Source organism: Pogonomyrmex barbatus, unplaced genomic scaffold (assembly GCF_055798465.1).
Source record: "Pogonomyrmex barbatus isolate J1 unplaced genomic scaffold, ASM5579846v1 scaffold12, whole genome shotgun sequence".
Lineage (NCBI taxonomy): Eukaryota > Metazoa > Arthropoda > Insecta > Hymenoptera > Formicidae > Pogonomyrmex > Pogonomyrmex barbatus.
Window position 1 is genome coordinate 7,158,016 of NW_028297108.1, and position 21,788 is coordinate 7,179,803.

General features: G+C 41.1%; 1 protein-coding gene across 1 annotated transcript in view; it reads left to right on the forward strand.

Moving 5' to 3' along the window:
• Positions 1–2,362: 2,362 nt before the first annotated feature.
• Positions 2,363–21,788, forward strand: part of LOC105431285 (zinc finger protein rotund) — a 162,253-nt gene continuing 142,827 nt past the window's right edge. Inside the window, exon 1 of the mRNA XM_089071656.1 lies at positions 2,363–4,384. Coding sequence (XP_088927782.1) covers positions 4,208–4,384 — 177 coding nt within the window. The 5' untranslated portion in view covers positions 2,363–4,207. The remainder of the gene's footprint in view (positions 4,385–21,788) is intronic.

Consider the following 21,788-nt stretch of genomic DNA (forward strand, 5'->3'; position numbering starts at 1 on the left):
CTCCCCTTCCCCTCGGCGAGATAAGATTTGTGGTTATAGCTTGTTTTTGGAGCACTCCGCGGGGGTCGACAACGTCGTCGCTCGTGGCGGCTCCTTTCTTTGAGGAAACGGAAGGACAGAGGACCTATTAATGGCCAGTGAATGAACCCGCAAAGTTGCTAGATTTTTCACCGAGACGTACGCCGACTGTTAGGAGGATCGAACCAATTTTTTTCGTATATCGGCATTCGATTAAATCGGTGAGATTCTTTGGAGGAATTCCATCGAACGCTAACTTACTTATACCTTTGTTTTTCAGATGCAGGATGCAATACTCGGTGGTTCTCATTAGCAAATAAATATACAAGATGTGTTCACTTGAAATCGAGTTGTTTCTTCTTATTGTTTTGATTATTTGATTACAATAATGATAATGATATTTAGTTAGTCTATCACGAATTAATACTCTTCGATGTTGAAAAATTTCCGTGATTTCCTGCTTAATACCTAGTTATATTACACAGCAATGTGAGATTAAGACGGTATCTTCTGCAATAAAAAAAGCATTCGGCTGTATAGATGGAAATTGTATAAATTGTCCAATTTAGTGGTCTCTCTATTTGCCGATGTTTCAAGATTGCGTTATTGGCGGATGTGGTTTCTCGGATTCGCTTTCCGTTCCACTGACCTATGAAAATATAATATTATTGGGAGAGTACAGAGCGCATTTAAGAAAGTGGAACACTGAGAGTTCCATGACCCTCTAACCATGACCATCAACCCCATTCTAGTCTTCCTCCATCTCCGGCGATAAGATTTGTGGTTATAGCTCCTTTCTGGTCTACGCCACGGGGGTTGGCGATATCATACATCTCTCTTTTTCCTTTTATTCCAAGTTGGCGGAGTGGATGTGCGGTTCAAGGTCGATGGTACAGCGTAATAAAAGAGATAGGCTCGGGAAGAAGTAAATTTCATTCAAATAACTCATTAACTTAGACTATCTGATCGTCTCAACACATTAAGTTATGTCATATGTATGCTGTTAATATGAACCGATTTTGCAATTTGTAGTTTTATCCTTATTATATTAACTTATTATATTAACAAATTTAACCGCAGATTTTTAATAAAATCTTAAGATTGATATATTTTCCTTCTCTCGCGTTCTTTCTAAACGGATACTCACGATCCGCGCGCAAAATCTTTAAATTCACTGCCGCTTCGAGTGACGACACGAGCGAGAGGAAATCAGCTTGTTAAAATATATCTGCGTGGGTTCATCGACCCCTTCGCGGTGGGTGACTTTTTATCCTAGGACCGTTTTTTCCCATCTTCCGCGTCTGCCGAAGAAATTCCCCAGGAATTCGTGAACCATTTCAGGGGCGGGTTTTTGCATGATGTTTCACAGCGTACGCGACCTTTCTCAAGCTCTTCCGTGCCGAGGACGGTGCCCGTGGAATTAGGTCGCAGGAGGTCAGAATCTCGTCCTTCCGTATCCACGGTCCGGGATTTTTATATACACGTCAAGGCCGATGCGTGATGATTCAGCTGGGTTTTTGCGAATTCGCAAATTCGAGTATTCGTCGATACGAGACGGCCGTTTCGGCGCGTGGTCATTTCTTTTCTCGAGAAAATTCCTGGTTATACCACGTGCGTTCACTAAAAAATCATCCGCATAATTATGACGTCGCGGTTCACGACTTTGCTCATTACAACTGCAATATCTTGAGAACCGATTACTTTATAGACATATCTGTTTTCTCTAATTATTTTTGTTACTTATGCATATGATTGTAAAATATGACGATTCGTAAATTACACTCTTTAATAGTTTTTAATACAAGACATGAAATAAAGACCAGAAATTGCATATATATTTTGTCCGGTCCAATAAATAATGAAATAAATCAGAATTGTTTGAAATTAAATTTTCTAAGCATGTGACGGGCGCGCATCATGGTTGTACTCCCGCGTCACGTTACCATGCACGTTACCACCAAATTGCTCCGACCCATGCATTCATTCTCTCTTTGAAAATCGCGAAACGAGGGAATTCTCCGAATGGCGGTGCGAGGCCGGTATCGTTAGAGCGTATCGCTCGAGCAGGAGAAGCTGTTGCTCTCCCACTTTGGCGATGCCCGGCGCAGAGCGCGAGCGAGAGAGGAAGGCCGGGTGATTGCCGAAAGTAAAAGAGAGAGCGCGAGAAATCGCGTTGCCCGCGTACCCCGCCCCCGCCGCTCTTTCACCCTTCCGCGCGGCGGGCCGCGTCTTCCCCCGCTAGTCGGCGCGCGACACGAGAGCGAGCGACGGCGAACCGTGAGGGGCAGACACGAGGGCCGGCGGAGACGGCCGAGCACGGCCGAACGGTCGTTCGAATCGCGGCTCCCGCGTCAGTGCTGAAACCGCGTCCGCGGTTCACGGTTCACGATATCCGGGCTTTGTCGCGGTTGCATTTTTTTGCGCGTCCCGGACCGGGCAGCCGCACGCAAAAAAAAAAGGAAAAAACCGGGGGGGTTGACGTGCTCCACGGCGGGCACGTCGGAGAAGTCGCGCTCGAGGCGCGCGACGTCACGATTCCACGTTCGCCGCGACCGACAGTGTTTCGACTCGTCAACAGCTGTGGGAGAAGGATAGAGATAGGAAGAAGAGGAGGGGAGAAATAGAGCGAAGGAAGAAGAGTGATAAAGGAAGCCATTTTTCGCGGCGATCGCGAGCCTCCCTTTCGGCGCCGCCACTCGTCAACGTCACCCGCGGTCATGGCGCGATCCACGAGCGGCCGAATCGCGCCGCGGGTTTCGGATCGCGGCCGCGCTCGCCGGCATTAGGCGGCGGCGTTCCGCTCGAGTGAGTTATTCACCGTATTATGCGCCTTGGCGGCGACGCGTCGAAGACGCGGTGCCTCTCGGACGTGGCGATCTACACAACGGTCGCCGTGCGATAAATCGATTGCCGAGAGACAAGAGAGGAAAAGAGAGAGATAGGAGGAAATAGACAAGCGAAGAATGATATACGAATGGCGTTACGTCACGTCGGTCGACACCGCGTGAGTTCCTCGCACGGAAGAGAGTGAAGTTGGTAACGAGACACACCCGCGAAGAACGGACGGACGGACGGACGGACGGACGGAGGTGTCCATCGAACACATCGGGCACGCTTGATTTCAACAGCTCTTGGCAAACAAGCGTCGCGAGCGGGTGCGCGACGCGCGCCCGCGTGCGCGCGGGCCCGTGGACGGACGGACGGACGGACGGACGGATTCGCACGGAGTTCGTGCAAACAGGCTTGGATAGAATCCGCAGGATCGTTTATGTTCGCAGCAGTGTTTTAGCACTTATCTCATTCTCTCGTCGCGTTCTCGCACGCGGCGACCTCGGAAGGCGCTCTACACAGAATCGGTCGAAAAAAAGGTAAACAGTTAGTCGACCGGGGGGGAGAGAGAGAGAGAGAGAAAAAGAAAGATAGAAAGAGAGCGGAAAGGGACGGGACAGAGCGTCGCGCAAGGTCGCCCTGGCTCGGCTCGTAATCAGTTCGGCTCGGTTGGGAGCAGCGCGGCGTGGTGTGTTTACATTTTGATCTCGCGCTCCCGAAGACGCGCCGCTCTGGGCGGCGACGGCGACGGCGACGGCGACGACGACGACGACAGTGCCGGACCTGTCCACGCTCGGACGAGTGGCGAGTAACACGAGCGGCGACGTCGATGATCGTGCCGCGAGGAGGACGGGTGGTCGCACGGTCTCGGCTCCGAGGTACGCGCGACTTCCGCTCGCGGTGCGAGCAGACGGCCTGCCTGCCCCCCGCGGGAGTGCCGCGTGATCCCGCGGGATTCCCGGGACGCGTACGCGAATGCCAGTGATCGTTCGCCGTGCGATCGACGTGCCGGCGACCCACGGGAAGGAAGTTCACGCGCGGGACGAACGCGAAGCGCGTTGCCGTTGTGCGCGAGCGCGGCGTGTACCGCGACGGTACCGCGCGCGGCCCGCGGTGCAGTGATACCATCGGCGGCAAGGTGTATGTCGCGCGACGCGTGTCGTGTCCGTATCGCGGAGAAATAAGCGAAAAGCCAGAAAAAAAAAAGGTAGAGAGAAAAGGGGAGGGAGAGAGAGAGAGAGAGAGAGAAACGTGACACGTGTGACCGGGAGTGAAATCTTGGAACTCGGAACTCGACGAGCGAAGCTCGGGGATAGAGAAGACACTTGAAGAAAACACGGTGACCTGTGGTGACTGTTCAATGTATCCCTGGTACCGGGATAGCGTCGCTGCTGCGGCGGCAGCTGGCCTCGGCGGCCCGGTCGGCGTTGTGGGTTCCGGATTCTGCTCGACCGGACCCGGCCAGGGTGGCACTACAATCAAGACTGAGAGCGGATACTCCGATTGCATGCTCGCCCTCGACTACGTCCAGAGCAAGGTAAGCCTCTCTTTTTTTACCATGTGCACCTTGCACTCGGACTTCTTAAATCTGTCATGTAAAAGAGCCCTCATGTAAACGAGGCTTTCAATTGTTTCGGGCTGATGTTTATAACGTGTATTTAAATATAGCCTCTGATTGTGTCTGCCAACGTGGAGATTATACTATGTATTGTGTCAATACGAGACAGAAATTTTATAGGCATGTGATGATTCATGTACGTTGACAACACGAAAACCTTTGTAGGTTTAGTTATTAATAAGCGGAATTATGTAAAGTTTCGAAAGCAGAAACTGAAAAGCAAATGTATGACGTGGAAGATTCAAAAGCTCGAAGCTTTTAAAATTTAAAAAAATTAGACTTTATTATTTGCATAGATCGTGATTGAAATATTAGAAAAAAAAAAAATAAGAATCAGTTTTTACACAGGTTTCTTAATACACTTTATTTTAATTTCGAAAGAAATTTAATTACAAATGTATTTTCAACTACAATGATAAAGCACTGAACATTGCGAACAAATTAATCATCTTAAAATTTTATGACTAATTTTATTTAGCGAAATTAAAAATTTCTATTCGAGAGTTATAATCGTTAAAAATTGTAGACTGTAGACGTGTAGACGTGGCATTGTAGACGTGGCATTGTAGACGTGGTATTATCAGATATTTATCAATCGCGTTCGTGTAAGTAAGTTTTGCTCGTAGAAGTTTTTGAAGGCCGAATCGATGAAGTTAGAATATCAATGTCATTTTAATTCTTCTTGCAAAATAATCATCACGTGGCAATGACAAAGAATAGTTCATCTTGGTTATTGTCCCCGCTTTTGATTTTGCTTCCCGGTAGGTTTGTTGCCGATCGTACGGACGCGAGCGGTGCGGTATTTCTCCTTTCTGACATTTATACGACGACGGGTAAACGAGGCAAAATGTTGCCGCCTCTTGTCGAGAATCTTCGGAATGTAAACAAAAATTCTTTCGATCCTACCTGGAAAATTTACACATAAACGAGCCGTACATATGTACGTCACTCTTCACGCGGTAATCCGAACTCTTATTCTAGAAAAGTTGAAGCTAATTCACACGTGTCGTGTTTAATCTACATTGATTTTTGGAATTTACATATTATTTTTGGCAAATTTGGCATAAATGTTAGATATCTCAAACATAACTACGTGATTTTTTCGCAAAAACATTTTTTAGGATTTTAGTATTATTTAGACAATTGGATTTTCTAAAAAATGTATTTGTATGGAAACCTTTATAAATTTACATTCGATGACTCGCGCAAATTTTCAAAGCTGAGCTGCGATGTTTAAAGATAATTTTAAAATAGTTAAAAATTTTTTAAATAATAATTAACGTAAATGATACTGTTTGATATTCTTTGATTCGAATTGCGTTATTTACTGTACCATTTATTTGCTGTACTATTATTATATATGCTCGTGTATATTTCATGTTCGCGACAAAGTAACAAATAAGGAAGTTTATATACCGATATTTCATCTGTTTCGAGTTATTAAATTGTCGGAAAGAAGAGAAAAAAAAAAAGAAGGAAAAAAACCGGAAACGATTGCTCAATATGTATAAACAACTATGCAACTATGATATTGCTTATGAAATCAATGTTAATTGACGTTTATCTGATAGATTAGCTTCGTCCGACGATACGATTTCATATGTAACAATTTGTTGTTAATGACAATTCGTAATTTGCAGAATAATTTGTCGTTAATCGCACATTTTGCGTCATTCGTCTTATAACGAGACAAATATATTATCTGAATGGCCAATTATCCAATATGGTAAATCCTGATCTTTGATATTGTTGTCGGGGAACATAAAAACTTGGAGCGACTTCCTTTTTTTGCGGCCGTTGATTATACTTATAGCCGGTATAATAATAACATCGTAAGATGCTCGTAGATGAAGATTAATACCTGGATAATCGCACGGTGGCAATGAACTTGATATTTCAAAAGAGAATTACTACGTCGCGCTAGTTATACATTTCCTCGTACCATTTTCTCGGAGCGAAAATTCGCAAATATATTCGCACGCGATATCTGAAAACCACAGGTATTTAATATCACCTTCTTATGTGATTTACGTAATCGCGTCTCGTCTTGTCGCTGAATTTTGTAATTATTATCTAATTATCTTAATTAGATTTTTTTTACATCTGTAACTATACATTTTTTATACGTATATATATATATATATATATATATATATATATATACACATTTGTTTTAATAAAAAATAAAGCAATTTTTATTCGGGCACATTTGACTTTGAGTTGGTTTTGAGAACGAAGCCTGTGATTGTAGCATACCGTCGGCGAGGGAGCGGCTGTTTAAGAACGATCGTAGCCTTGCATCAAAAGAAAGTTTAATGGTACGGGAGAGCAACTACTGGATAACTACTGGGTAACTTTCTGAATATAGTAGTTTCCAGAAGGTTATGTCGAAATGAATGAAAATTTCGATTTAACTTCTGATTCTGATTCTTCCTCCAATCCATTTACCTTGCGTTTTACACCGATTTGCCTCGTCTTCCTCCGCCAGTCGGAACCAGATAGCGAGTTACGGACACGGTAATGAATTATCGCGTTAATCTTTCGATTTGCTTCGTGTATTTTCTTGCGAACGTCGTAGATAGCGCGTAAGAAGTACAAAAGTACAGACGAACCCGTGCCGCGGCTAAATCGACGAGGAGGCAAATCCGGCGTGTCCACCTGTGAAAACGATTTGCGCGTAAAAAACACATTGACCTTGTGCACTGTCAAGTGTACTAGAAACGGCAACAAAGTGCTATTAATATCAACGATATATTATATTCTATCATTTTTCAGGTTTTTCTTTTTTTTTTCCGGAGATAATAATCGAAAATCATCGATAGCGACGATAATAATTAGAGTATCGTGTGTCAACCGACAAGATCAACCAATATAAAAGAAAAATTTCAGAATCTCACTTTGAAAATGATCCGACAGTTTGTGTCTCGAGGATCGTGATAAGTGCAAAGATGCATTTTTCTTATGCCGATAATATAAACGCATTTTTCTCGGATATGAACGTGTAATAACATTAATGTAGGTAGGGGGGTACGTTAATACACAATCATGTGTGGCTGTACTTCGTTTTTGACAACGCATGACTTGATAGCGAATTACCTTCGGCGCCGCGAGCGATATCATTATGTGCTTTATACGATTTTATCGTTCTTCTCAATTGCACCACTCGCGAGCCGTGAAATCGCGGGAATAAAGTACTTACGATTCGCAATTACATATTCACGATTGTCACCCCCGTGTAATTTTTGCAATATTTTTGCGTGATTTTATGTAAATAACCGAGAGAACTTTATTGAAACTTTTCTTCGCGAAAGCGAAGGCGAATTAATTCGATTATCTGGTATAGTTGCCAAAATTCCGTGCCATACAGTTTATCATTATTATTAATATTATTATTATATATATATATATATATATATATATATATATATATATATATATGCAATGATAATCGTTAATAATTACTTAATATGACCGTTAATAATTAACGACAGCAATCAAATTGGGAGTGTTGACGACTCGGCGTTCATTAACGAGTGATTAAGATCTAGGTTCGATCATAATTTCTGGCAATTAGTCACCCGATGCATGTACGGCATTATCTCTGATATAAATGGCATTATCTCTGATATAATTTATTTAGATTATTTTTTTCTACTGTCTTTTAACTTATGTATATATTAATTCGTTTTTTACAGTCGCCTTTTGTATTGCATCTCATGTTTTTGCTGATACAATTTTTTTCATTGAATTGTATGTTGTGAGATGATTGACACGACTAAACGATACGAGATGGTGAAGTTCGTATACGCGATGAAATATATTTTTCATTCTATTGAGAATCTGTCTTTCTTAATTATATTTAAACAAATGATAAAAATTAAAAATTGCTAACAAAAAAATTAACAAGAATAATTTATAACAAATACATTAGCGGAGTAATAACAATGCGAGATACATAATTGTTCGTTAATTTTTAATTCTTTCCGAACAGAGGCTTGTATAATTACTTGTCTAATCACATTTGTTTGTTTAGGAAAAAAAAAAAATAACATTAGCCTTTGATACGCGCACTTGCTACTAATTTACATACATTTACATAAATTGTTTAATCATTATTTTATTAAATCCTAAAAGTCGTGTCGGCCGACTGAAACTTAAACTCCCCGATACAGGTGTGCAAACGCTGGTAGATAATTTATAGCGTGCCCACGTGATTCGCCATAATCAGAAGGAAACTCTCGAAAGAGAGTTCGTTCCGCGATTTAACGAACCACATCGTACGTTGTTACCAATAATTATCGGGCCATCGAGCGGTTTTTTGCCGCGGGGGTCGATTACTACTCGCCGCCGGGTCACCATCACCACCACCACCACCACCACCACCACCACCACCATCACTACCACCACCACCACCACCACCACCACCACCACCTCCACCACCACCACCTCCATCACCACCACCACCACCACCACCACCACCACCCGATTCGACGACTTTCGTCCGTTCGCCGTGTGCGGAGTAGATTTTCCTGCGCGATGTCGGTCGGCAAATTAATGGCCGGGTGAAATTAATATCGCGCGCGCGACGTGTAATTGTCCTGTGGCGATCGACCCCTTTAATTATGTATATTATATGTCCCGTGCGCGCGACGGACGCCTAGCGTGAATTCTTTGTTGCCGCGCGCGTTTCTTTTGCGTTTCATTTTCCCGCAACAATTATCGCGAGCACTGGGCGCGCGCGAATCATGCGCCTTCGAACGCGAATAGATTACCGGGAAAGCGCGACGACAGCTGATTATAAAAATAATTACGGCGAGAGAGCCCACGGGGCCGTGACTAATTACCTCCCCGTTGGGGGAAATCACCGCCGCAATCTGGAAGTCAATTCGGGTTTCTCACGTGTTTATGATAATAGCCTCCATCGATATCTAAGCCTTCCCCTTTTGGGGAATGCATCGATGCATTTCTTTGTCTCTCTGTGCATCTCTCTCTCTCTCTCTCTCTCTCTCTCTCTCTCTCTCTCTCTTTAAAAATGCCATGGTAGTTTGGCTTCGCCCTTTCACTTTGGTTTCTTTTTCGCGCTGTTGGGAAATGCAGGGCAAGAAAGCAGTCAATTCTTATACTTTGCATGCCGATGACGTGGATTTACGTATCCCCGCGGTGGAGCCAAGTAGAGTTAATTTATTTTCCCAGTATCTCGCGCTAGGTTATATATTACTATTTCTAACATTAAAAAATTTCCTGAATATCCCGTGTGAAAAAAAAAACCTGAAAATATAAATTGCACAATTAAAAATATTTCGTGATGATTTACAATGTGAGGAGGGCAAGCAAAATGCGCGTGAAAGTATTTCATCGTATATGTTAAATTTTCTCACTTCCGAATGAAATAGAAGTTACTTCTGAACTTCTGTTACAGGGACCCAAATATGATCAATTATAAAGTTTTATTTAGGTATTGATAACATAGCACATAGGTTTTTCTAAAACTAACGTACACTTCTTTCCTCATCATATTTCAGCCTTTCCTCAATGTTTTACGATCTTGCACGTCGAAAGAATGATGTCACGATTATTTTCAAATTTTTACGGTGCTTCTTTCAATTACGAGACTTCGCTGCAAACCGCTTCGTAACGTTGCCTGCTCTGATTGGCCTGGTTTAACGGGATCATCGTCTTATGCTAAAATAAATTTGTACGAGTACGAATCGTGGATCGGGAACTGAAAAAAAAAGAATTGTCTTGCTCTTAGCGTGCTCGGAGCTTAGTAGCAGACGGCGGTTTATACTTCTTGTCCGCTCGAACGTGGAAACGGAGATGGTTCCATAAAGACCGAACGAAAGAGAACTTCATTGGCTCCTCTCGACCATTCGCAAAAACGATCTGAAAGTGTAACGTGCAACTGATTTCCCCTTCGTCCTGTCTCACCACTTTTCCACGTACCGCGTATAAGTACCGCGAGGTCCGTTCTTTGCTCTGATCGAGCGAAACGATGACATTGTTTCATCGGGTAATCGTACGTGCCCAAATATCCCGTTGTTATTAACGCCCGTAACTAATTAGTCGGCTCTTCGGTCTCAGAGTGTAGAAGGAAATATGAGTTTTAATTGAAAACTTTCGAATTAGATTAATTATGTGTCGGTCACGCAATATTCTCGCTAAATTTATAACGTGGTCGGTGAAAATGATTGTTTATTTATAAAATTAATCTTTCGCTTAATATATAATCCACCATTGTCAACGAAATGATAAATTGATATTCTTACCGGCAAAGTTTAAAAGGCTATTATGCGTTTTTTTTTTCTCATCTTCAAGTTCACACTTTGGAACTATATTAATTACTATTATTACCTATCCGCCATTATCTTTAATTGCAATAAACTTTTTCTACCGCGTCATAAAGAGTGTCCATCTTTCAAAAAACTCGCGAACTCATGCGGCAGTGCGTGCCGCGAAAGGAAATATAATCAGGATCGCTGACTCAATTCTCATAATTCGGAATGAAATTAACTGGCCGTGTTGATTTTTTCGCTTCGGAAACCCAGCGACCGTTACGAGGGGGCGGCTCGTTCAGCTAAGAAAAACATTGTGCTTGCGGTGAGAGTCGAAAACGCACGCAAGGAGCTCTCTTGCGAACGGGTTGAAAAAAATTTGTTTTACACGAATTTAAGAACAGACAAAAATATTCCAGATATCGCGGATAGGTTTTCCCGACGTGAAATCGTGACATCGAGGTCCATGTCGAGAAAATTAGCAGCTATTATTTGCCAAATAATTCTACAATGATTAATTCTACTACAGAAAACGTTTTTATATTAATATCTCGTAGTCGATTATTATTAGCGTTCATTTTAGATATTCTAGATTTTATTTCAACATCTCTTATAGATTTCAAATTCGTCTCAGTTTTTAATATGCACGTTTAACATGTCCGTAAAAGCAAACTTTGATTTTAAAATTTATCAAATATATCTCTTTTAAATTTTTTAAATTTCTTCTTCATTTTTATGTTATCGGCGAAAGATTTGTCACTTTTCTATTAAATAGTTTTTTTTTTTTTTTTTTTTTTTATAAAAGTTTCGATTTTTCTGAAAAGAATAAAAAGATAGTTAACTGAAACCAATAGTTTTTATTTCGCTTCGTTTTTGTTGTAATTATGTTTTGACAGATGTAAACTTTTCGCGCCAATTTAATGTAACAAAGTTGTGACATTAAAATGATGGCTGGTGTTAAGTCGCCCTGATAAGTCGTAGACAACAAGTGTTCGCACGAGATTTTCAAGTTGAAGGCGGCCATTGGCCGTCAGGGCTAGGTGCCCGTAAAAGGTTGCTCCTGAATCCGGGCGGCTTTCCAAACTTGGTGGGCCCAAGGACCTTTTTGCGCGATCCGTTGCAAAAATGGCTCGGGCGGTGCATGACTCGTGCTTCTCCCTACTACGTAGTCCGACTTAAGTTCAAGGCAAATGACACTCGGTTGAACGATTCAAAGTGAGGGCATTAGGTTGACATACGCGCCGATACGGCACATAGATAACAATCGAAGTCGAACAGTTGTAGCGTTAAATCTGTAGCGAGAGAATTGCTTTGGCAAACGGTTCTCGAGAGAATGAATCTTTTAATCGGCGCGAATACGCCAGCTTGATCAAACATCAGGTTATACGAAACCCGACGCATTTGGTATCGATATTACCGTCAAAGGCCCGTGCCGAAGCGACGATAAGTAGCGTGACGGAAAAGCTCGCGATGTGATAAAGGATGAAAGGGTTCGGTAGCGCCGAAAGAGAGAAGCGCTCGAGGTCGCGGCCATTACGGCCGATAAACAGCTCGAAATATCGCCGAAAGAAGAATTCAGTGGTAATGGAGCGGCCGCTGCAAAAACGCGGCCGCGCGCAAAGAAAATTAACGGCAAAAGGGAAGAAACGAAACGCGCGCGCAACTACGTGGCCTATCGAGAGGAAGAAGAAGTCTCGGCCCTCGGTACAAAGAGGCGAAAGAAGGGAAACGAGGAGTGACGGAGGGCGGCTGAGGGAGGAGAAGAAGAACAACAAGAAGGAGAATGCGTCGAGCAATAGCGGCCGGCCGACGGGAGGGCTGCCGTGAGGAAGGCAGGGGGAGTGGAGGGGCAGGGGGGAGGGGGAGGGAAGGAAGAAAAGAAGAGAGGAAGAGAGGTGCGATCGGAGCGTGCGCGTCCAAGTACTACGGAGGACGTTCGCGATGCGTCTTTCTCTCTCTCTCCTTTCTCCGTCCTTGCCCTCTTCTCGCTCGCACGTCCGCCATTCCGTCCCTCTCTGGTCCTCTCTTTCCTCTTGCGTTCTCTTTCTTTCTCTCTCTCTCTCTCTTTCCATCTCGTTCTCTCTTTCTCTCTCGTGCCGCGGTGACTCGGTTCTCCAGGTAGTTCGTCCTACGATTGGCGGGCGTGGACGCAGGTGCGCGTGGGTGGGGGAGGCGTGGTACCCACCTCCCATTGGCTACCGGGTCCTACCCACACCGGAAGTGGGGCGACGGGGGTAGAAACGAAGGGGGCAGAAGCTAAAGGCAGTTCCTCCGCTCGCGCTCAGGCCGAGGGGGCAAAAACAATATCGCATCTCGCGCGCAACGCCGCAAAAACCTGCCAGGTGGCATTTCGCCTTACCTTGAGGGTTACTACCTCTTGCACGCGAACACACACGAGCGTCTACGTGCACCTATGTTATACCTGTCCACCCTGCGAAACCCGCGTCGCCGCCATACTACTTAGCTATCGGCGAGGGGATGCACCCGCACTCCCTTTAACTTCTCAGAGGGAATCAAATCCAAATGAAAGTATTTCGTATTCTCCTCCCGATGATTCAACGAAGTAATTCGTCGCGATATCGAAATTTTTACATTTGAGTAAAAGCTATGAAAAAGGCTATGAAAATATTTTTGCTATGAAAAAAGTTATGAAAATATTTTATACTAATTCTATTTAATCAATATATTTAATGTTAAAAAATATAATTTTGTTGTGTAAAAAAATATAATATCTTATTAGATATTTATATTGAAATTTTGGTAGATTTTTAATAATTTCATCGTGTATTCAGTATATTCAGTAAATGAAAGACATTTTAAAATTATTGTGTCTAATGTTATGCTATTTATTGTAACATAGATTATACGGTTATAATTATTTAAAATATCTTTATTTTAATTCTTTAAAATTTAAAATTTATCTTAATTCTTAAATTTATTTTTTCAATACAATATTAAGAATCATTGATGCTGTTTTATATTTATTACACTTAAAATTGATGATACTGATTTGTATTTAAATTCCATTAGTAGAATTAATGTCAAGAAATTATTCTTTTTATCGCGATAATTTTAAATTAAATAGATGATCTCTAATATTATATAATGTAATTCAAATTATTTTAAGAAAGAAGAGAATTACTAGATTAAGTTTTTCTTTTTTGAAATAAGGAAAGATTCAGAAAAAAATTAATGGATAGAAAAAGAACGTAAAGACGTATAGAAAAAGAGTAATGGCAATACAATCATTATTAATGCCGTTTTTTGATTGTGTGCGAGATGTAAGAAATTTGAACACTGTAACGTGTATATTTGTTTTAAAAAATATCGGCAGAATCTTATTCTTGTTATATATTCTTGATTGTTGGGGAAAACGTTGCATAATATTATTCAAGACGTTTTTCTTGCTTTGAGATTTTAATTTTTCTCAAAAATAATATATATATATATATATATCAACATGAATGTTGCGATAAGCATTACGTCAAATCGAAGGTATAGATGTAAATATAAAATGTAAGATGTAAATGTACATGTAAGATGTAAATATGGAAATGATGCATAAACGGAAGATAAAGTTTATAAACATTTTATATAATTCTTACACGCGTTTTATATAAATGTTTCACATAATTTTAATGTTTCACGTGATTTCACATCGATTAACTTAAAAGTGTACGAGAATTGATGATTTTGTAATTTTCTCTATCCATCTTGTTGTGCTTAAAACACAAAGTTAGCATTCGTCCATTTGTGCGAGCTGAACGAGTGTAATGTCGGCGCATTGCGATGCTTTTGAGGCTTTTAGTTAGCACATAAATCTTCACGAATAATAACGTGGCCATCCATTAAGACAATTTTTGACAGGTTGATATAATTTAGATTCAGGAAATAAATGGATGAAACGCGGGGGAGGAGAATGCAAGGGTGGGCGCATCGAATGCGAATGTTTTATCAACACGAAAGAAAGCATTGAGATAAAAGCGATAAAGTATACGTCAAACGAACGTGGAGTCGGTCGTGCACCGTTAGTTAGTGATCAGCATCGGCTTGTTTGAGACGATCATTCATCTTAATATTATGATTCATGATGTATATATCAGTTACAACTACAAAGAAAGAAAAGAATTTCGTTGCTACGAAATTGCAGTTACATCGGAACTAATTACTTGATTTAACAATGAAATTTGGGAGGGTTTGTTAAAGAAAAATCCTTTGGGTAAACTGTTATTAATAGAGAAATGGATTTACTGCTGTAAAGTAAAATAATCTCTCATCTAACATTTGTTCGTTGCAAGAAAACAATTTTGTTTTCTGCTGTAACGAAATGATTTAGCAAAATTACTTTCAGTACTTAATATTTAATATTATTAAATTGGTGTTCTTACAAATCATCTCGCTGTTTGTATGGTAACGTTTATTTGCAATAACAGCAGAAAGTACGTTGCACCAGCAAATCTCTTTTCTGCGTGTACGATTGTATACATTATGAAGTGAAATATGAAAAGTGTGTGCTCTGTGACAGAAGCATCTCTCGATCTGATTAAATTCGCTCGGAATATTATGATTCATGAAACATGTTGAATAATGGAACATTTTTTTGCTGGACCGTCAATTGCAAACGATCGAACATATTCGACTTACGGGACGAATACGCAAAATGTTTCACGCCTAACATTTTCTATATTATAACATATATTCGATATATGTCATTGTGCAAAGAGAGAGAGAGAGAGAGCTAAACAAATATTTTCAGTTCATAATACGCACGAAAAGAACGATTTCGATGAAATATTCAAAAATTTGGCCGCAGAAAATTTTAATTCTAATTTTGCTTAGCCATTAAAATTATTATGTAGTTTACGCATAAGCATGATATTATAAAAATTTTTGGTATTCTAGCAACCAATTTGAACGTATAACCTGTCGTTTTATTTCATAAATTATCTTCAGATCTGTATTTTTAAATCTCTCAAATTCTTTTCTCTCAAATCTCTCAAATCTTTTTTTTAGCTCTCTCTTGTTTACTTTACATTGATTATGTTTTTCGTATAATAAAGAAGACTCAGTGGAGATCTCTACAGATACGCATTATAAGAGTATTTAATATACATTTGGAGGGACGCTCGTGGAAAAATGTCGACGATTGATTCGCATGGATTTTCATCAACGGAAATTTTTCAAATATCGCAACCTTACCTTTGCCTTGACAATTAAAATACTTTGCAAACAATTAGACGAGGGTCACATCATCGGTACCAACCACGTGCGAAAAATCGAGGCGGCGCAAGATGCGCGCCCGTGCGAAGCTCGCGGGTAGCGGGTTTTAATTTCAGGCCGCAACCGGAAGGTGTAATTTTCGAATTATCAGTGGCCATCGCGCGTCCACGGATGGTTTGATAATTGCGGCCTCTATCTGACGCGACGCCGACGGCGTGTAATAGCGGGCGATTTCCGTGATCCCGGCCTCTCACGGCCGTTCCTTTCCGGCAAGAAACGGAAAAGACACGTACGCGTGTTATCCCATCTGTGCGTTGCACGGCCGACATATCGTGCGATCCGCGAACGTTTGGAACAATGGCGAATAGCGGCTGCGGGAGTGAGTCCCCATGAATAAAGATCAGAATGTTTGTACAACGATCGTACGTGCCGTCACTCATCGCGAAATCCACCGTGAAATGCGATTACGGACTGTCGTGAATTACTATCGAGCGGTAGAATTTTTCGCACGGTTCGACTTCTAGCGACTTCACAAAGTGCCGTGCTAACGCGGGAAAAATGGATCTCGGCACAAACTCCGATTTCAAAACCACGCAAATGACAACCAAGCGTCAGGATCGTCATTTTTTTGGCGTTTCCTTTTGATCGCAGCAGCCAAGTGAGAACTCGTTCTGTCTTTGATGTGCGCTTGAATGGAAAATTTTGTCTTACGCGCGGAAAGAACAGTTTCACTGAAGAATCTAAAAATTTGGCCAAAAATTTTATTTTTCAAATTTATAGCTGACCGAGATCAGTTGATTTAGATCTTTCGTTAAAATTATTTGTTTCCTTGTACTCTCGATTTCAATTAAAATTTTTACATCTGTTTTTATAGTATTATAAACTGTAAAATAAACTTCTCTTCATATTACTTAATACTTATTAGTATTAATACTTAAACTAAAAAAAAAATAAGAATAAAATTTTGCCTTGGGCAGTAATTTCCTTTTAAAATTTATCGAATTTTAATTTTTATGATAAACGAAATTTGCGAGAAAAAAAAAACGACGTCTCCACGTTTCCGTAGCAGCGTTCGCCTTTCGTCAGCGCGAAAAGAAGTAACAACCAGCTCCACCGGCCAATTTGGGTCGATTCGGCGAGGCTATAATTCCAACAGTGGCTAGGTATAAATTAATCAGACAATTAATCGTGTAATGGCTTTAATTGGACCCTGTTAAGTGTCAGCGGTGTCCACCGGTATAATCTTCGCCGCAGCATCTGCCTCATCTGTATACACATTCTGCCGTGTACGGTCCAGGTAAACCCGATTGGCGGCCACATGCGCTGAAACGCACGTACCGGAGATCCCGTGCGCGGTAATCGCGTGCAGTTGTTGAGATTACAGATAAGTATACGAGATTTCGTAAGATATCGTCTGATAAGCGTGGACTGCACCGATTGTAAGCAGCGGATACCTTCGTTCGGCCCGCTCGCCGACGCGGCGCGACGCGACCGTCGTTTCCTGGCTTCCGTCGTGTCTTATCTAGAAATGCTTAAGGTTCATCATCGGTATATCACGGCGTTTGTTTTTTGACACGAGAAACTTAGTGATATGTGATCAATTATAAAAATAAATAATATAAAAAAATATTTAAAATAATTGAGATTTAATTATGTCACGTGGGCGACTGGAATTATCTCGAAGGCTTCTTAATGGCTCTGACGTGTAAAAGTGTTTGACAAGGAAAACAAAATACCGATACTTAGCGAATATAAAAATGTGTAATACTAAATACTAGTAAGTAAAGTTGCTGATATTTCTCTCTTCTTTATTCGAATTTTTTCCGATGCATTTGCATATGGTGCAAATATTTTTCGGAGATATCACATTTCACTCTCTCGAACGTTTCCGAGTTCCCACGTGCGTGAGTCAAGCGGCTCATTCAGGGAATGGTGGAATCTCGTCCGGGATATAATTACAGAGCACCGACGGACGTATATAATTCTTTGTAATCGTGACTGCATTTCGACCGTAACTTTCTTGGCTCGTAATCGCCGTAACTCGCGCCAAAAAATTTACAACGTTCTAGCTGATTAACGTTAATGATTGCCACATGCGCAACGGTAACGAAAGAGAACTGAGAAAGAAATGCGCGATTAAGATCGAAAAGACGGAAAATTTTCGAAGACACTCGCGATCATTATTATTATTATTATCATATCGCGTCTTCGCAAGTTACGAAAACATGTAATCGTATATCAATGTCTTTGTGATGTTCGAGTTTTATTAAATCGCTCCAAAATTGAGTCAATTCACACATGTCTTAGATTGAAGCACGTATAAAAATAATATAATTACTATAATTTTGTACATATCTAATATAATTTTTATTTATGTAATAGAGATTATAATATAATTATAATTTTTTATTTATCTAATCAAATCTGAATTTGATTTATTATACTTAATAAGTACATCAGAGCGTTTATATTTGCTATTTTATTACTAAATATTATTTAAAACTTTTTTTTCTATTTTTCACCGAAGTAGAAAAAGTACGCAATGGGTTATTATCGCAATAAATGCTATAATTTTTATTAGCTTATTAAACTTGAACTTGACTTACTACTGAGAATAATAAATACGTCATTTGCAGTTGTTATATTATATAGCTTATAACTTTCTTTTTTACTTTTTGTAAAAAAAAAAAAAAAGGAAAAGGACATATAATGAACCGGCGGAGATCTTTGACATTCTGTCGTGCAGTTTGACATTATTCCGTAAAATTTTTTTCATCGGGGCAATAATGAAATTTTTAATGGAAATATTTTCTCAGAAATACAATTCGAAATATGAAATTTCTTGGCATTCCTCTAATTTTGGACGGGTTCTGAGAATCGAAGGGATCGAAGCGCTCGTCGCGTCGCAGAGTATATGTCTGTACCATCCAAGCTTCTCTGTGCTTGGAGAAACGTCAAAACGGTTCCGAGTTTCGTCGTAGCGTGGCGCTAGCAGGCACGCCAATACAAAAGCGTGTGTCTATAGTGTGTTGCGACCTCGGAGCGGATGAACACGTGTAAAGCCGCGCGCGCGCGTTCACGTACGAAGCTATTCGACTCAAGTTGAAGATACATATGCCAGTTCAAGACAATCCTTCTTCAACATATCGCCCGCGTTTCTCCCGTAGAATATACCGTCTAGAATTTTTTTTTTTTTTTTTTAATTATTACACGCTAATACGAAAACGAGCGTCAGCTATTCTAGGAAGAAGATCGTTGTCGCTTTCGACATGCATATACAGACAGTACCAGTTCGTAGCGAAAGTGAAGTATCTATTGTAATTTACATCGGAGACTTGCGGGATAACTTCTCGCTTACTCGCTTGGAACGGTGAATAAAATGTGAAAAAAAACAGGCGTGGGCGCGTAAAAAGCGCAAAACGAGGGGACCCAAGAGAAATAAATGCGTTAAAAAAAAAAAAAACACATTAAAAAGCATCGCGATCGATACGCGGGTTTTTTCCGGAAAGAAAACGAGAGAGGAAGACAGAGAGAGAGAGAGAGAGAGAGAGAGAGAGGGAAAAAAAAAGCACGAGCGGAAGGTTGTTTCGTTGTAATCTGAAAATTGATACACACCACAGCGACGACGCTCGTCACGCTGACTTTTTCCAGCTAGAACGCGAGGCGTTTCTGCCTCGTCGAGGTTGCATTAGTTTCACGCTGGAATAGGTCGCCTCGGTTGCATTTTTTACATGCGACTGCTCGTCCTTCCTCGCGCCAAAGGTCGGATTAGTGTCGTTGCACGCGCGCACCGAGACACTTCTTGGCACACTTTGTCCCCCGCCTTTTGTTTTGTATTACCCAGCCCTTATTTTAAATTCTCTTTTTTTCTTACCGTGTCGATGCAACTATGCGGAAAATCGATCGCCGATAGCTCGCGCGCTACCGTTGCGCGATGTTAATTTTAGAGCGCATAAGCGAGAGGCGCGCGCGCGTTACAACGTATATACCGTGCACACGTTCTTCCTTCTTCTCTCTCTTTTTTTTTTTATTAAAGCCGCTAATGGCGGCGAGCATTTCGACGTGCACGGCGAGATTATTTAATCTTTACCCGGCCTCGGGGGAAACTCAAAGCCTAGACGAATTATCTTCTTTTTTCCTTGCATGTGTCAATTACGTCATGCTGGGAAAGTGCAACCGGTGTTGTAAATTTGACAGATCTGAATTTTATAGTTCTTGTAATAAAAAAAAAAATGTTATATTATCGCGATGTGACGCCGTGGTTAAGTCAAATAGATTAAGAAATAACTATTTCTCGATAGTTTTAAACTTTTTAAATGTTATTTTAAAAAGATGAAGATTTGATGCTGTTGATTTTCTCTCTTTCGCTCTTTGAATAGATATCTTTTTTTAAGAGTGTGCAAGAACACGAGCGGTTTTATATTTTTTTTAACGATAGGTAAAAATAATTTGACTAATTGTTAGGTTGACTATCTTGTTTGACGGAAATGTAGCAAACGTTTTAAAAGCGGATATTCAACAGAAGTGCATTTTGTTCGACGCATTGCTGCAACATCGACGATCGATAGACGAAACAACGAAAGATTCAATTAGCAATCGTGGGAGGATTCTCGTAAAGAAAAAGAGAGAGAGAGAGAGAGAGAGAGAGAGAGAGAGAGAGAGAGAGAGAGAGAGAGAAGGAGAGAGGCGCGGATGATTAAAGGTCAAGTTTCTAGGAAACCAGTTTGGATTGTGTCTGTTCAAGGCACGGGTTCCCAATGCGCATTTAATGATGCAGGGTATTTTTCGGATGTAGTAATCTCTATTTTTGGGTCGTCTCCTCCTCGGTCGTCGTTTCCTCATTCGTAATATATCAAATTCTTCTCAAGTAACGATAATTAAATGAATCACTCCGCTTTCTTGCGTTTAGAATCATTTTTGAATCATATATCAATACTTGTATTTTATCATCAGTCTATGTAATAATATATATGTATATTAATAATATCAGAAAGAATCATCAGTTTGGGTTATCATATTTCACTAAGCGACCTTTCAGCAACGATCCACGTTGGCGTCGAGAGAAGAATCTTTCGTGTTCGGAAAGAAGAAAAAAAAATATTAATCTTATTACAGCGCACAAATTAAAAGAGATACATGGAAAAAATATCTACTATTGACTGATATGTATTACTATACTTCGTGACACGTCATCAAGATTAGACTCGTTCAAAATTAGAGTTCAAGAAGCCATTTCGCACTGACTCTTTCAATTTCTTGTACATTAATTTGGAAACCTTTTTTTATAATATTGAATAAATTATAGAGTCAAACGAATTAGGCTCGTGGCTCGTGGTTCGTATAATTCTTGCGTCGCGAAGAGATGATCGCGCGGTTGCTGCGTGAAGAAATTTTCGGCGGTCGGATCGCGATCCGGCAGGATGAAGAGGATGCCGGCTGTGTTCGCGCGCGAGACAGTGAGCGGCATTGTTCCGGACGGCCGAAGAGTAGGGCTCTTTCTTCGGGACGTACGTCACTGAAGAAACGACGAGACGTCTTGCATCGCGCTGCATGGCGCGGTGGTTACACGGGCCGAGATGCGTCTCTCTAGCACAGCCGGGGGGAGGGGGAGAGAGAGAGAGAGAGAGAGAGAGAGAGAGAGAGAGAGAGAGAGAGAGAGAGAGAGAGAGAGAAAAGGGCATCTCCAGAAGTTACGACTCCATTAAGAAAGGGGGATGGAGGTCCGCCGATTTTTTCGAGTTCATTTCGGGCCGCATAAAACAAGCTGTTTAAAATGCACAGGCGTAGGAATGCAGCGCGATTCGCGGCTCGCGTCGCGACCGCGAATGAGC